Source organism: Crocodylus siamensis, chromosome 5 (assembly GCF_052110815.1).
Source record: "Crocodylus siamensis isolate JL-2025a chromosome 5, ASM5211081v1, whole genome shotgun sequence".
Lineage (NCBI taxonomy): Eukaryota > Metazoa > Chordata > Crocodylia > Crocodylidae > Crocodylus > Crocodylus siamensis.
Genome location: NC_143399.1, coordinates 181,878,388 through 181,893,528, shown reverse-complemented (window position 1 = coordinate 181,893,528; position 15,141 = coordinate 181,878,388). Strand labels below are relative to the sequence as shown.

The 15,141-nt window shown below is 39.0% G+C and overlaps 1 protein-coding gene across 3 annotated transcripts; it reads left to right on the top strand.

Annotated features, from left to right (window-relative positions):
* The first annotated feature begins 79 nt into the window (after positions 1-79).
* Positions 80-13,944, top strand: ENKUR (enkurin, TRPC channel interacting protein). 3 transcript variants are annotated; one of them, XM_090047371.1, is made up of 6 exons: positions 80-204; positions 522-606; positions 5,668-5,813; positions 7,940-8,169; positions 11,176-11,322; positions 13,552-13,944. In XM_090047371.1, exons 2-6 carry the CDS (start codon positions 530-532, stop codon positions 13,723-13,725), a joined length of 774 nt encoding a protein of 257 aa, XP_089903497.1. In that variant the 5' UTR covers positions 80-204; positions 522-529; the 3' UTR covers positions 13,726-13,944. The 3 variants fall into 3 exon arrangements, with proteins under 3 accessions (XP_089903497.1, XP_089903498.1, XP_089903499.1); XM_090047372.1 differs by having other exon boundaries at positions 130-252; XM_090047373.1 differs by lacking the exon at positions 80-204 and adding an exon at positions 331-396.
* The last annotated feature ends 1,197 nt before the right edge of the window (positions 13,945-15,141 follow it).

Below are 15,141 nucleotides of genomic sequence, written 5' to 3'. Positions count from 1 at the left end.
CCGCCCCGCCCCGCCCCGCCCCAAGTCCGCCTAGTGCGCCTGCGCGGCCTCTTGCGCACGCGCGCCGCGACGGGCTCCCGATTGGTCCGTTCCCTGTTGGATCCCGCCTCTGCCATTTGCTGCCGGGCCATGGGCGGAGGAAAGGACCTTTCTCTTCCGGGGACGTGTTGCTAAGCAATGGGTTCCCATAGCAACTGCGTTGTTGTAGGCAAAACCCTGGTCTCTTTCTCTGAAGAGAGCCTGAGCCGGGCGGTGCGATGGGCGCGGGGAGGGGCAGGGGAGAGCGGGGCATGCGGGGGTGAGAGGGTCTGATGGGGGAGAGGAAAAGGGGGTGACACGCAGAGGAGGAGGAGGGATGGAGGAAGAGAAAGGAGCCGGTTCAAAGTGGACTGAAGTGTGAGGGGAAATAGAGGAGGGGGGAAGGGAGAGTGGAAAAGGAGGAGGTGGGAGGCAGGAACCGGCATGGGGAGTCCAGGGAGGCAGGAGCATCCTGACATGCCTGTGCTTTCTGTTCTCCACAGAGCTGAGGATGACACAGGTGTGCGCCCAGGAGAACCTCTACAACCTCCTGCCCCGGTTGGAGGAGAAGGCTGTCAGACCTCCTCGGTACGTGTGTAAGGGCTGTTTTCTCATCCGGAGAATTGCTGTGACCAAACACACGTTTTTTCAATAAATAGCAGAGGAATGTGCTGGGCCTGCCCTGATATAAGTGCCGTTAAGGTATAGGAGCACTGAGACAGGTGGATTTGATTTAAATCAAATTGATTTAAATCACAATTTAAATCACTGGTCAGGAAGCCTGGGTTTAATCATTGTTTTCTACAAAATGCATTCTTGTCGTTTGATAGCCTTTATTCATTTAACTTCTTGAAACTTTTAGAGAGGGCTTGACTCTGTGTATGTACACAGACTTGCAGAGAGACAGTAGGGCAGATGGGTAGGTAATGAGGTCTGTTATCTCTCATCTCCATATACTGCTATTCACAAGGATGTTATCTTGCTAGTCACAAGGATGTTATCCATGCAGTCAGATGGCTTGCAGATTGGCTCAAGGGTCGTACTCAGAGGGTGGTGGTGGATGGGTCATATTCGACCTGGGGGGAAGTGGGCAGCGGAGTCCCCCAGGGCTCGGTCCTGGGGCTTGCGCCGTTCAATTTCTTCATCAGCGATTTGGACGACGGGGTGAAATGCAATCTGTTTAAATTCGCTGATGATACCAAAATTTGGGGTGAGGTGAGCACGCTAGTAGGGAGGGAAAGACTGCAACAAGACCTGGATAGGTTACAGGAGTGGGCTGACATAAACAGGATGCGTTTCAATACTGACAAGTGCAGGGTGCTGCACTTAGGCAGTAGTAACCAGCAGCACACTTATAGAATGGGAAACTCCCTTCTTGAGAGCACAGAGGCAGAAAGGGATCTTGGAGTCATTATAGACTCCAAGATGAACATGGGCCAACAATGCGAGGTCATGGTTGGCGGGGCTAACCGCACCTTGTCGTGCATCCACAGGTGCATCTCAAGTAGAGCCAGGGAGGTGATCCTCCCCTTCTTTGCGACGCTGGTCAGGCCACAGCTGGAGTACTGCATCCAGTTCTGTGCGCCCCATTTCAGGAGGGATGTGGACAACATTGACAGGGTCCAGAGGAAGGCCACATGTATGATCTGGGGACTACAGGGCAGACCCTACATTGAAAGACTGCGGGACCTAAACCTGTTTAGCCTTCACAAGAGAAGGCTGAGGAGGGACCTGGTGACTGTCTATAAACTCATAAGGGGGGACCAGAAGGGTTTGGGGGAGACACTGTTTCCCCTAGCGCCCCCTGGCATGACAAGGAACAATGGACACAAATTATTAGAGAGTAGATTTAGATTAGACGTCCGCAAGAACTACTTCACAGTTAGGGCGGCTAGGAGCTGGAACCAACTTCCTAGGGAAGTGGTGCTGGCTCCTACTCTGAGGATCTTTAAGAAGAGGCTTGATGACAACCTGGCTGGACTCATTTGAGTCTAGTCTTTTTCTCCTGCCCAGGTGGGGGGTCAGGCTTGAAGATCTACAAGGTCCCTTCCGACCCTATTTCTATGATTCTATGATTCTATCTCTGGAGACACAAATCCACAGTTTGAGACCTAAAACGAAGCATGACAGAGATGCTTAATGGGTCCCGTTGGGTAGAGTGGTTTTCTTTAATTTTTACTAATCTATAGAGGAGCCTCCGGGAACCCCATAAGATTGGGCCCCTAATATAGTCCATGGCCTGTTGTGACCAATGTTGTAAAACTTTTCTAAAAAGGTTACATGAATATATTGTCTCAAATAGTATATAATTAGAAGTTATAATCCCTATTCCATGATGATACTTTTGAGCTTTAACATATTTTAAATTAAAGCTATCTTTATATCGGTTTTTAAAAAAGCAAGCATCTTAAATAAAACTACAATTAAATAAAAAAACTGATTTAAATTTAAAAATCCATTTTTTTATTTAAATAAATAATTGCTTTTTATCCACCCTGCACCGAGATTTCATACAGATAGCCCTGCCTGAGACCTGAGTGGCTGGCCAGAAAATGGGGTCTTGCAGATGGTTCTGTTTAGCAAAAGGAATTGAGGAGGGGGTCAGGAGTCTTGGATGAAGTTCTGTTTATTCACAAAGAATGGACAAAGCACTGTTTTCCTTAGCAGAGGAGGAATCAAAACGATAACTTCCTTGCTTGCACTTCCAAGTCTGTTTCAGACAGTACCCAACCCAAGAGCTCTCTTTCTAGGCTTTGCCAGGGTCATGGTACCAGTAGTTCTGTTCCTCCACCTGACTTGCTTCTCTGTCCATGTCTTTGCATATTGTTTCTCATGTTTCTCCCCCAACACACACATTTACTTAAAACAATGCCCACCAAATCCCTCTGCTCACACTATACTAATACTTGAGCATATTCACATATGTCCTATGTTTGGAGAATGATGTGTTTGTTTGTTGTGAGGCATGTGTTGCTCCTTGTATTTATTCTGAATGAAAAGTAGCTGTTATGCTTGTCTGTTTCATTAAACCATAACACACTGCTATCAAAGTGAATCAAAATGTTAGTGTGTTTTACTAGAACAAAGATACTCAATTTTATTTCAACTAAAAGGTCCACTTTGCTACTTCACCAAATTCTTAGAAGTCACTGTAGGGATATAGCTGCCATATCAGGATATCTAAGTAGTGACAGGTAGGGCTGGCCACAAAAGACAACAAAGAAAACACCATACGCCACACCCTTCCTAAACTATCACACTCTCCACATGCAAGGACCTCACCCACCCTAAAACTCATCTCCCTCAGAGAGAAAAGTCCTCCTCATTTCTACAGTCATTGTTTTTTTCCTTCCCATATCTACACCATCAAAGTGGCCAAATGAAGAACATTCACATATCTACACAGTCTGTTACAAACATGGCCTCCACATCACTAACCCTCCAGTCATGGAATTGCAGAAGGAAGATTCCTTTTCCCTCATAATCACAGGTGCCTTACACAGACAGGTACTATCACTAGCCCTCTGTTTCCATGTACATTTTTACTGTTGCTGTTATAGCACCTACTCACCTGAACCTGAATGATCAAAGTAATTCCTCATCTTTGTGTTTCAGGTAACTAGGCTGTACTTAAAAAAATCCTATTAAAAGGATTGCAAACTTTTAAATAACATTTTTATGGATTATTTTTCTCCATTTGGAAAGGCTGCTCAGTTTGTTCCAGGATTTTGGCTAATATACTCCTTTATGTTTCAACTTTTACCTCAGTGATGTCCTGTGGCAAGGTCAACAAAAATATAGGTACTATAACAACTTACCTACAAATGTAGTCTTCTTTTTTGTTTCACTTTAGGTTTTTGATACACATTTATTTATGCTTTTTATCAAAGCAGGGGCAGGGTGTCACTCTGCCTGAGAGATGTAGAGACCAGAATTGTAAGCATACAACATACAAATTCTTCTGGGTATAGCTTTTTATGGGCTTTAACTTGCACTTGTTGAAATCAGTAGCAAAACAGCTATTTCAGCATTTCATAATCTCCCCCCTATGCTGTATTAGAAATATGTGATACAGAAATAAATCATTTTCTTTATTGCCTTATAGTAATGATCCATCTAGTCTATTTTCCAATATTAGCTTGTAGTATGTACTTCAGAGGAAAGTACAAGAAGCATAGCAGATGAAAATGTTATAATTTATAGAGAGAGACTTCTATCAACTCTCATCAGTACTCAGTTGGCATATTTTCTGAAGAATGAGATCTTATATTAGAGTCAGCAACATTTTTTGGGCAGAGTGCCTAAAATACCCACAACCTCAACTTGTAAGATATTGGCATGCCAGGGGCAGATGGCAGAGGAGACACAAGGGGCCTGATCCTTGTTGTGGCAGCACAGTCCCAGCCTTTCTCTGCCATTCGCCCTGAGGCATGCAGATACCTGCCACTGGCAACAAACCAGGCTGGGGCTCTGCAGACCCTGGTGCAGCTGCTTGCAGCCTCCTAGCTGCTCGTCATAGCCAGCCCGGGCTCTGGGCAGACCCCTGCTGCCTGTCATAGAGCCTGGGTTGCTTGCAGCAGGGAGGCTCCAAGCAGCTGCACTGGGGTCTGCGGAGCCCTGGCCTGGCTCATTTCCAGTGGCGGGTGTACATGCATCTCAGGACAGATGATGAGGAAAGGGCCTGGGCTGTACTACTACAACAAGGATTGGGCCGCTTGGAGCTCCCCTGCTGACCACTTCAAGGCATACATATCAAGCAAAATACCTTCACGTGCCAGGCTCTGGCATATGTGCCAGGAGTTGCTGAGCCCTGTTTTATATACTTTAAGAATATATTTTCATCCTATTGAATGTAACTATGGCTATTTTCATTAACAATAAAAATGTTTAATCCTCTGCAAAGTTTGATAAGCTTAATGTGAGTTGTTATGATGACGTCCAAGGTATGGCTTTGTGTTTTGTCCATTGAGAAAAGCTGCAACATCTGAATTTTAACAACTTCCAATAGTGCAGGTGCACTAACCTGAATTGGGAAGGGGTGTAGTGGTGAAGTATGGGAGGGCTGACATAGCCACTTCTCCTGAGGAAGGGGCATGGGCACACGTGCCTTGGCTCTGCACTGGGCCTGAGCTCATGACTGCCTGATACGTATGTGTGGACAGGAGTGGGTGGGGCTGAGGGGCTTGGAGAGGTACTGTATATTGTTTACAGCCTTCCCAGACTCTGTGTTCAAATGTGGAAAGTTCCATGAACGTAGCTGAAATTTTCATTTAGAAGCATACTAGCACCATATTTCCAATAATAATTGTACAAAATACAATGAAGCCAACATGCAAATTCTAGTGATCAGAAAACTTTCAAGTACCATTAAATATAGCTGCAAGAGGCAGGTCATTTAAAAAGAAGACTCAGCAAAGTATACAGCACAATATAATGATTTATCATGATGATAAAATAATGTTGTAATGTCTAATCATACTTTTAATAATGAAAAGCTCAAGTGTTTTGAGCAACAAACTATGCATATATATAGGTTTATATAAATATTTCCTATAGTAAAGACTTCAAAAATATATTTTTAGCAGAACAATAATTTTTAACTGGTAGTCTGACTTTTAATTTTTTTCTGTCTATTTTTTAATATTATAGATATATATCAACATTTAGACCATCTGTGAAGTATGAGGCACAGAAACATAAAGCTCCTTGGAAAACCATTGGACCAGAAAAAGTTGAAGTACCTTCTCCAAAAGACTTTCTTCGGAAAGGTTCGAGGGAACCAAAGCTACTACAGAGTATGTATTTTTAGGATTGATAGTCTCGGTATGGAAAACATCATTACTAACTTGAATCTTCTTTAAGAAAGTTTAAAGTAGCTTCTATATGTTGAAACCGTTTTGTGTGCTCCCTTCAAACATTCGTGATTTTACAATGTCCTCTTTTTTAAAAATATTTTTCTTTCTCCTTTCACTGTTTGGGCTTCAGGTACAGAAAATAAGCCCTTCTATGGGCTTAGCTTTGTTTGTAGAAGGAGAGTTCCTGGTGACAGCAGCTTTGGTTTGCTGTTTGGACATAGGAAATAAGGATTCACATTCTGGCTCTGCTGCAGACTGCTTGACCTTAGACAAGTCCATTAAGTCTTAATTTTCAGAGTTGTGGGGCACTTCCAACTGCCGTTGTTTTTAATAGGAGTTGAAAGTACTAGGCATCTTTGAAAAATCAATTTAGTTTTCAGGTATTGTTGCTGTGAGGGATATAGAAGCACTCAGGGAAATAGGGAAAAAAGTAGGGTAGCCAGCAGTCTGAATCGATCTAAGAATACTTTGCTTGAAGAGCAGTGTACAGTTTCACTAATCATGTATTCTTGTCTTGGTGAGGTGTTTCTTCTAAACTTTGCCACTACAAAAATCCTTAAGGCTTTGCTCAGAGAAGAATTGAGACATTTGAGATCCAGTCAATCTTTTTTTTTTTCACACTTACTTGTTGGGCAATGCTGTCAATGAGATGAGTATGACTAAGGATTCACATTACCATTTCTTACTAATGGGAGCTTGGTAACTGAGATATAGGAGGTCATGACCTGTCTTTTCCTATCTTCCACTATCAAATTCAAGAAAACAGCTTGTTCTATGAACCTGAGGGATGTTCTAATCCTGGTCGCTATATATCCCTTCTGATTTATTGTTACATGACTTGTGTTGCACATAATCTTCCTCTAGGAGTAAATCCTCTTTTAGTTTCTCAGGCCTACACTTTTGAAATAAAGAAGTTTTAATTCTCCATTGCTTAGAACTGTTTCTCCTTTCAGAATGCTCAAAAAGCTTGGCCAAATTTTGTTTTTTAGTACATATATATGAGGCTCTTCATATTTATCCCTTATGTTTTTGGAGGTACCTGAGCCCACTTTTCGGATATTCAGAAAAGAAAAGGCAGAAAGTCTATTGTTGGTTTAGTTAGCATGGGCAGACACTTTCAGCCCTGACCAGTGCAGTGTATATTACAGATCTCTGTATTAGAAGGGACATCCCTCAAGATATTTACTCTCTGAAAGTGCAAATCCTAGATGATGGTATCTTTGAAGATAAATTCTCAGTCACCTTGTAATTCTGCTTCTTTAAAGATGTTCCTTTTTAGGATTCATGCTCATCCATCTGCTTCCAGAATTTGGGAGCTTCAGAATATTTTGCCTTTAAGGTTGTACACAGGTGAATATTTCCTTTGTTGCTCAAAAAGGACCGACAGTTGAGTACTCCATTACGTTGCACCATACACACTTGATCATTTACCTGCATTGCGGGGTATGGGGAGTGGGAGAAGGTGAAATCCTAGAAAACTTTGGAGCTTTGACAGCTCCCAGCCAGTCTTGCTCTAGATGTTTGAAATCTGAGAGGGAGAATCCTGAGACAATCAAGTCAAACAAAATTACAAGAAAGGTATGTATTATATGCTGTAATATGTAAAAAGAATCTGTTAAGAATTGAAGATATTACAGTATACATAAAACCATTAATGTCTTCGGTGACAATACCTCCTTATTCTTTAGCAAAAGACAACTGTTATTCTTAGCTTCTTACCATTTAAGTATATTAAATAGGATCATTCTACTGCAGCTAGCAGAAAATGTGTGGAAGAAGTCTTACAAGGTGTTACTTATACATGGATTTTACCATGCAAATTCTGACTAGAAACCATATAGCTTTTCTTAGATTTAGGACTTTTCTTATGTCCAAAAAACTTATAGTAGTTTTTTTACTTCAGTAGTTCCCTATTTATTCTTATGCTGCTAACTAACTGGTTTACATCTTTTAAGTGATTCTGTTCATTGTTGTTTTCATTTTTAGTTGTTTCAGTCTCTTGAGACATCAGAAAATGTAAACTCTTTATAGTTGTAACAAGGATCTTTATATGCTTAATTCCACAGGACAAAAAGGTCATGGTTCTAAAAAAATCTCAACATTACCACCAGTTCCACAGAAGACAGATCACCCAATTATAGGTGTGCAAGTTAAAAAAAATTTTATACGTACAAATGCAGTTGACGCTGTTATGGGAAAGCCAAAGACATATCAACCTGTTTGTGTTGACAGGAGACTAGGAGACAAATATCTCCTTGAAACTTCAGGACTTGTTCCAAAATTTATTAAAAAAAAGGTATGTTTTGTTAGATTACCACAGAAGTACCTGTTTTAGATCACCTGTCACTTTTCATTATAAAAGACATTTGTGATGTTTTTGATAAGTTCCAACACCTCTGTTGTTTGCATTAGACTTTTGCCATTCATCAGAAAAATACTGGGATCAGAAAGGTGTCTTTGTCTATGATTGTTTTTTTCAGGTTTGTTCAAGTAAAAGTTTGTGAAAATTGGCATTGCCCTTCCTTGCTTCCATTGTCAGAAGAATGTTGGCAGCATGCAAAAGTAACAGCTATAGAATTTCTAAAGTTCTGGGCCTGTGCAACTGCCAAAGCAAGCTTAAACACTGGGAATTTGAGGAATATACATTATTTTCAGGAGGTAGAGATAGATAATTCATCTAGATTTCCTCCAACAATTTCCTCTGACCTAATGCCGCCAGTTAGCTCGTACCCCCATCTGAAAGAACAGTATCAGGAAGGAGCACCCCACATCCAAAACAGATGATAAAATAGACCACTAGGATCCCTCTAATGTTCTTTAGGTCAACAGCCTTCTTCTATAGTCCTGTAGCTCTGCAGTTCAAACCTTGCAGATGATGTAGTAGACATCTTTTTTGCCCATTGTTTCTTTTAAAACCCTAGTAAATTACAGACCAGAACACATTCCAACAGCATTCTTTAGCTTCGGAGATCTTTGATGTGTACGTCCATAGCAAAAGAGGAATATGAAAGAGGGAGGAGCAACTTGCTGCTTTCTTATAGCACTCATGGGCCAGCCACTCAGGCATGGTCACAAGTCAGTGCCTCATTTATGTAACCGTTTCAGATGTACTAAAAGCTTTTCACTCGTATTTGCTCCATTTCCCAGGTTTGGCTCTATAATGGTAGTTTTGATGTAAAATAACTGCTTACATTTTACAGTAACTAATACAGTTTCTGTGTTCTATGTAAAATTTGCAAAACCTACTCTCCTGTGGAAAACAGAGTTTGCTCACACTTGCTCAATCTCCTTCTGTCCTAGGCCAAGAATGAGGGATTGTTGCCAGTTAGTAAAGAACGAGTACCTCATATTGTGCTACAGAAACATCAGGCTTTATAAGGCATGGTAGTGTTAGGTTTACAGGATTACTCCAACTTTTATTTCACTGGAAGTATAACTAACATGTCAGAACTTTGGTTGATGGGTGGAAGAATAAAGCACAAAAATGTCTGTCACCCTCTGCTTTTATAGGACCTTTGCGAAAAAAAGAAAAAATCCTAATTTAGATGGTTATAGGTTTGCTATGTACAGAATCTTCACAAACTGTAGTCTGTCAGAGTGCTAGTAGCATATACCTCATCATTATATATTAGCCCACTGTTCATAAATATTAGTTCACATATAAATCCTTGAAACTTTATGAAAGGATCAGGATTAATATCTTCATAGTCTCCCTTCACTTACGAATTTTGGATATGGCTAAGAAGTACAGTATTCAGTTTGTGCAGCTGTGCATTTTAGCCAAGCACACCCATCTGCATACAGATGAGCATCTGTGATATGTCTGAAGTGGGGAACAGGTCATAAAGCTAGCAGAATATGCGAATTGACCTCCATTAGTATATAGAACAAAATATTAATTTGAAAAGCCTTACAAATATACACAGTAAGTTGTATAAGTTATGATTGTTTAACCAACCAGTTTCTGCAGGATTTTATGTTTGACATTAATATTTCTAATATCTTTGTAAGATCCTTTAGCAATTATAGCAGTAATTCTCAACCTTTTTGGACTCAAGGCACCACTGGATAGATTTGAGGTACCCCTCAGAAAATGCCACCTCTGATTTTTCACTTGTTTTTTTGACTACAGAGAAAAGTTGCGAAGAAATCAGAAAGATCACAGCAGAAAGATCACACACAGAATATTTTTATAGCTTCAGATCCTTATTTTGAAATCTGTTTGTTATGTGAATCTTGCTTATACACCTCGCAGTGCTAATGTTGTGTGGCACCCCACAGTACCCTTGAAAAGAGCTCAATTCACCTCAGGGTGCCACATCATACTGGTCAAAAATCATTGGATTATAGTTCAGTTCATGAAGTCACATTGACATCAATAGAATTTTCATCTGTTATGCATAATATAGAGAGAACTCTAGGGCCAGAGCATTCCTGATTGCTTAACAAGTGAGCAAATATAGGGAAAGGTGCTAAAAATCCTCCCAGGCCTCATGTCACCTTTGTGACAGTGAAGCATAGTGGTAGTGCTGCCCAGCACCCCTGGGGTCACAAGGCACCCCAAATTTGGTGTGGAAAAGCCAGGACCATGATCCTGCCTTTTCTAGCAGAGCTGGCTGCCTGCAATGAGAAAAGCATAGTGCATCATTGTAAAGGATGATGCAGAGGCTGCGTTCACCCTGAACACCTGGGGCCTTCTGAATGGATTTTTCCTTCTTGGAATTCAACCCTACCCAGTGAAACTAATAGTTTAGTCTGCCGCCCCCAGTGCAACACTGCCTGTCAGTCAGAACTGAGCCCATCATTAGCACACATAGCATATTAAAATATGTAAGTCCTTTTCATGATATGTAATGTTTTAGTAAAGAACTGTGCACAGGAACGAAAACAAATAATGTATCCAAAAATGGATGTTACAGTGTGGCATGTACTGTTAATGTAAAAAATTAAAAAGTGGTGCTGTGGTTAGCAGATACAAAGCTGTTCAATATGCCAAGCTCATAGCGGTCCTCAGAACGGAAATTTTGGGGGTTTTATTTTCATACATTTCAAGGCCCCAAACATACAGGTGAAGAGACACGTTCAAAGTCTACACAAAAATAAGGCTTAATGCTTCTCAGATGACACCATTGACATGTTTTTTCTTGTACAATGGTAATACATAATATTCCAAAATAATACTCAAAACCAACTTTGATTGTAACCTTAAATATCATTACAGATAATATTTGTTATATAACTATCTTTGATTTTTTTTTTCTCAGATGTGTCAATGGGATTTTTTTTTCCTTTATCCTTACAGGATTATGGTATTATTCCCAAATATATAATTAAGCGAAATGAGGAAGTAAAGAAAGCACAGGAAGATTATAATGCCTATTTCAAAGAGGCTGTCAGAGAACAAGCCATGGAATGGATCTCTGATGAGGAAAGGGAAAATGTCCTGCAGGTATGCATTGTGTAATAGGTTACACAGTGATACAGACAAAAAGACAATTTAGATTATTATTTCCATATAAATAACATGAAAATATATAATGTACCAAAGTATTGTTTTATGTAGAAGCAGCTATGCTGTTGGGTTGGCTACTTTCTCACTAGATGGAGCTCTAGAATAGCGATAAGTAGGACTGGGCAAATCGGACCCGTCTCAAATTTCATATGTTTAGGATGTTCTAAGGTTCAGACTTATAGGTGCTTCTGATCTGGGACTTCAGTTCTGCCCTGTGAGCGCACCTCTTTGCCTTTATGGGACTTAAGCAAAGTCCATAAAGCTTCTGAGAGGCACAGAACATCTAGCTGCAGGACAGAAAGTGCTTACTCTGAAATCTTACAGAAAAAGGAACTATACTTTTTTTTTTTTCCAAGTTCATGTCACTATCTTCTTAATGTCCCTTTCTGTCTTTAGTGTAACCAGTGAGGTCACCATGTAAAGTCACACTCTTAATATGTGGCCAAAATAGTAGATAACATTCCATTGCAACATTGTCAATACTGGAAAAATTATATGTCAGAGAGACAAGAAAGCCAGTATTTTTTCTCAGTTTTTATACAATGGATGATAGAAATGGTGAATATTTTTTTTAAAATCACATTAATATATATTGTATTTATTGTTGAGAAGACAGTCATGTCAACACCTGTTTACTGGCATTTGTAATGTGGTTCAGAAAAGCACCATTTTCTGGAATGTCTCATGCTTATTCCTTTGGTTTGATCAAAATTATGTTCTTACATTTTTTAATTATGGGAACATGAACTGAAACGTGTTTTAGTTGGTTAAAGTATTTTCAGATGTTATTTGGATAAAACCCTACTATATTTTAAATTTGTTCCAAAATGTTTGCAGGATCATGGCTCAGATGATTTATAAAGTTACAGTGTCAGGAGTGATTAGCATGCTTAGATTATATGGTCACTGCCCCACACTCACATGGAGATGCACATGACTTCTTATCTTGAATGGACTATCTTAAGATTGGGTTGGATGTACCACTATCAAGTTTTACATGATATGTGGTGATACATATCTGAGAACAGAAGCAAGGTTTATGATCAAACAGCAAATAAAAGGAATTAGCTGGTTTTTAAAAATCTGAAATTCCACGCAGTTATACTTGCTTTGGGTATAATGTATGTGACAAAAGGCTAGAATTTCTATAATATATATGGTATGTACATCTCACAGATGCAGCCTTCATTCGCATTTTTATATAGAGTTAGAGCTTCAGTTTGCAACCAAGCCTGTGGGTCAAGCACAATTGCATTGTGTCTAGCACCTTTGGAGGGAAACTTATATCACAGCCAGCCTTTTGGTTTCCCTACTGCTTGTGAGGGAGAAAGTAAATTGCAGTAAGCTGCTATTCTAGTTGGTGTTAAAACTGCCTTTTTTCAGTGGTTCATGCTGTTAAAAAACCCAAAAATGACATAAATGAATGCCACATAAAAGTTTCAAAAATACTTTGTTATCATTATTAAATGCAAAAAAGTAAATAATGTCCTGTCTGCTGTGCTAGAAGCTACATGCAAATATTCTGCTGCCCTTGTTTGTAAAGAAAGTAGCATTGCAATACAGCAGATAAAGTTATGCTCAAATTGTGTTCTCAGAATCACGTTGCTATAATTTTTTTAAAATTTGTTTTATGTGTGTTTTTAAAATAATCATGCAAACATAACACAACCACACACAAACACACTATCTGAGCACACAAAGTTTTATAATGCCAGTATCTGGTAAAGTGCTATACATAGCTGATTTAGTTAGTTTGTGCTATACATAGCTGATTTAGTTAGTTTGTAAGGTGCAAATCTACCGTGCCTTCTGCCTGACATGACCAACTACTTTTCTCTGCTGATAGATAACTTCTGAATGTCATTTTAAAGCCATAACATTAATTTTCCATTAAAATGCATGCCTCATTTAGGTCATTCATTGTATTTTAGTATAACGGGCCAAATTCCTCTTTGCTGTAAGTGTGTTGACTTTTAAAGGGATTAATGGATTTGGCCCAGTTATTGAGCTCAATGAAGTTTATCCAGATGTTTATCAAGTATTTTAATGTCTATTGATTGTGTTGAGGGAGGTTATCACTTAAGAGAGGGTAACGTGTCTGTTTATATTGCTGTAAATATAGTATAAGTTACTTTCATAAGCTCCCTTTTCATGTAATATATCTAGGATCTGAAAAAGGCCTGGGAAGAGACACACCATGAGTTTCAGTGCCTTTCTTTAGAAATAGACACACTACCAAAGAGGATGCATAAAGAACGCCTGGAATCACATCTGAAACAGCTGGAGCACGACATTAAGCTAATTGAGAATCCACACTGTATCTATATTCCAAAGAAATAAGGACTGTCTTGCATAAAATTCTTTTTTATCAAGAAGCAGATGTAAGTCCTAAAAGAAGAAGATGACACAAGTCCTAGTTATTCAAAGGAAGAAATTAATTTATGCAAGCATATTAGAATCTTATCAAGTTGTAGCATTTAAATAATTTTTCATCTGGATAATTCATATATTTTTTCAAATAAATTTTCATTTAGATTAATCTTCAATAAAGAGCTATGAGTTTTACTTGTTAGTTGTTATTTTTTATTGCTTTCCTTTGAGGATTTTATTAAGTACTGAGAGAGCCTATTTCTTATATGCATAGAGAACTTACATTTTGCATGAAAAATCTCTAAAGCAAATTTGATGAAAAAAATGAGGAGAAGTACCCTAGATAGATATTAAAAACTGCTTTAATGGAACACTTTTTGATGATCATACTATTTATAAATAATTTGGCTTTTACATCACATATATGTATTCATTTTTATTACTAAGAACAATTTACAGCTACAGCATGGCAAGTACTTTTTGACTGCTTTCATTATATATCTTGTTCAACTGAAAGTGAGTCATATCTTGAGCCCAGTATAATGTTGGCACATTCTAAATTTCATACATTTACAATAAAACTTTGCTTCTCCACATTAAAATGTAATGCATTGTTTGTAGCATCACAACCATTTCCATTGCAGCTACCAATTGTGATGTCACAAGTAAAAACAGGTAGCCTGATTCAAATAAACTCTTAAGAGCTTGGTTCTATCTCTTATACTAAGCCCTGCCTGCACTGGACTGGCTGTATAGAGGGAATTTGAAGGAAGTACAAAACTCCAGTAGTATTCAAAACCTGATCTTTGCACATTCAAAACTGCCCATGATGTCTGTTAGGGAGTTTTAGCTGCGTAAAGAATATAGATTTGTATCCAGATAATCCATTTAAGCCACTGTGTTTATTAATGCAGGATACATAGTGTGGCAACAGCTTTTTAATGAGTACCCTACATCTAATGTATATTCATAATGATTACTCATACTATATATTTTAACAAAGAGCACAGACTACAGTATGTATTGGATGGCATTGTATTTGTGAATGAAGTACAGAGGCCTTCAGTAAACAGTTTAGTTTTATTGGGATAGATGTTTCTAATTGCTGTAAAGAAACAAAAATGGCATCCTGTTTCAAAATTAAGTACATTTACTGTACAACATCCCAACTTCTGGTTATTTATAGAATTTTGGACTGGGCAGGCCTGTGGATTAGGATTTGGTTCCCTCATTTGGCAGTATATTGGCCCATCACTAATCTGTTTAGGCTGCCCTGATTTTTGCTGCACAGTCCAGTATAGCATTTTGCAGATAACTTTGTTGGAGAGTAGGACATTCCCTTCTTGACACACAACTTTTTTCATTTATAAAGATTTATACTTTTAT

Coding starts and splice junctions, on each gene's coding strand:
- ENKUR (XM_090047371.1), top strand. CDS start 530: ATGACACAGGTGTGCGCCCAGGAGAACCTCTACAACCTCCTGCCCCGG. Junction 607..5,667: donor AAGGCTGTCAGACCTCCTCG/GTACGTGTGTAA, acceptor TTAATATTATAG/ATATATATCAACATTTAGAC. Junction 8,170..11,175: donor CAAAATTTATTAAAAAAAAG/GTATGTTTTGTT, acceptor TTATCCTTACAG/GATTATGGTATTATTCCCAA.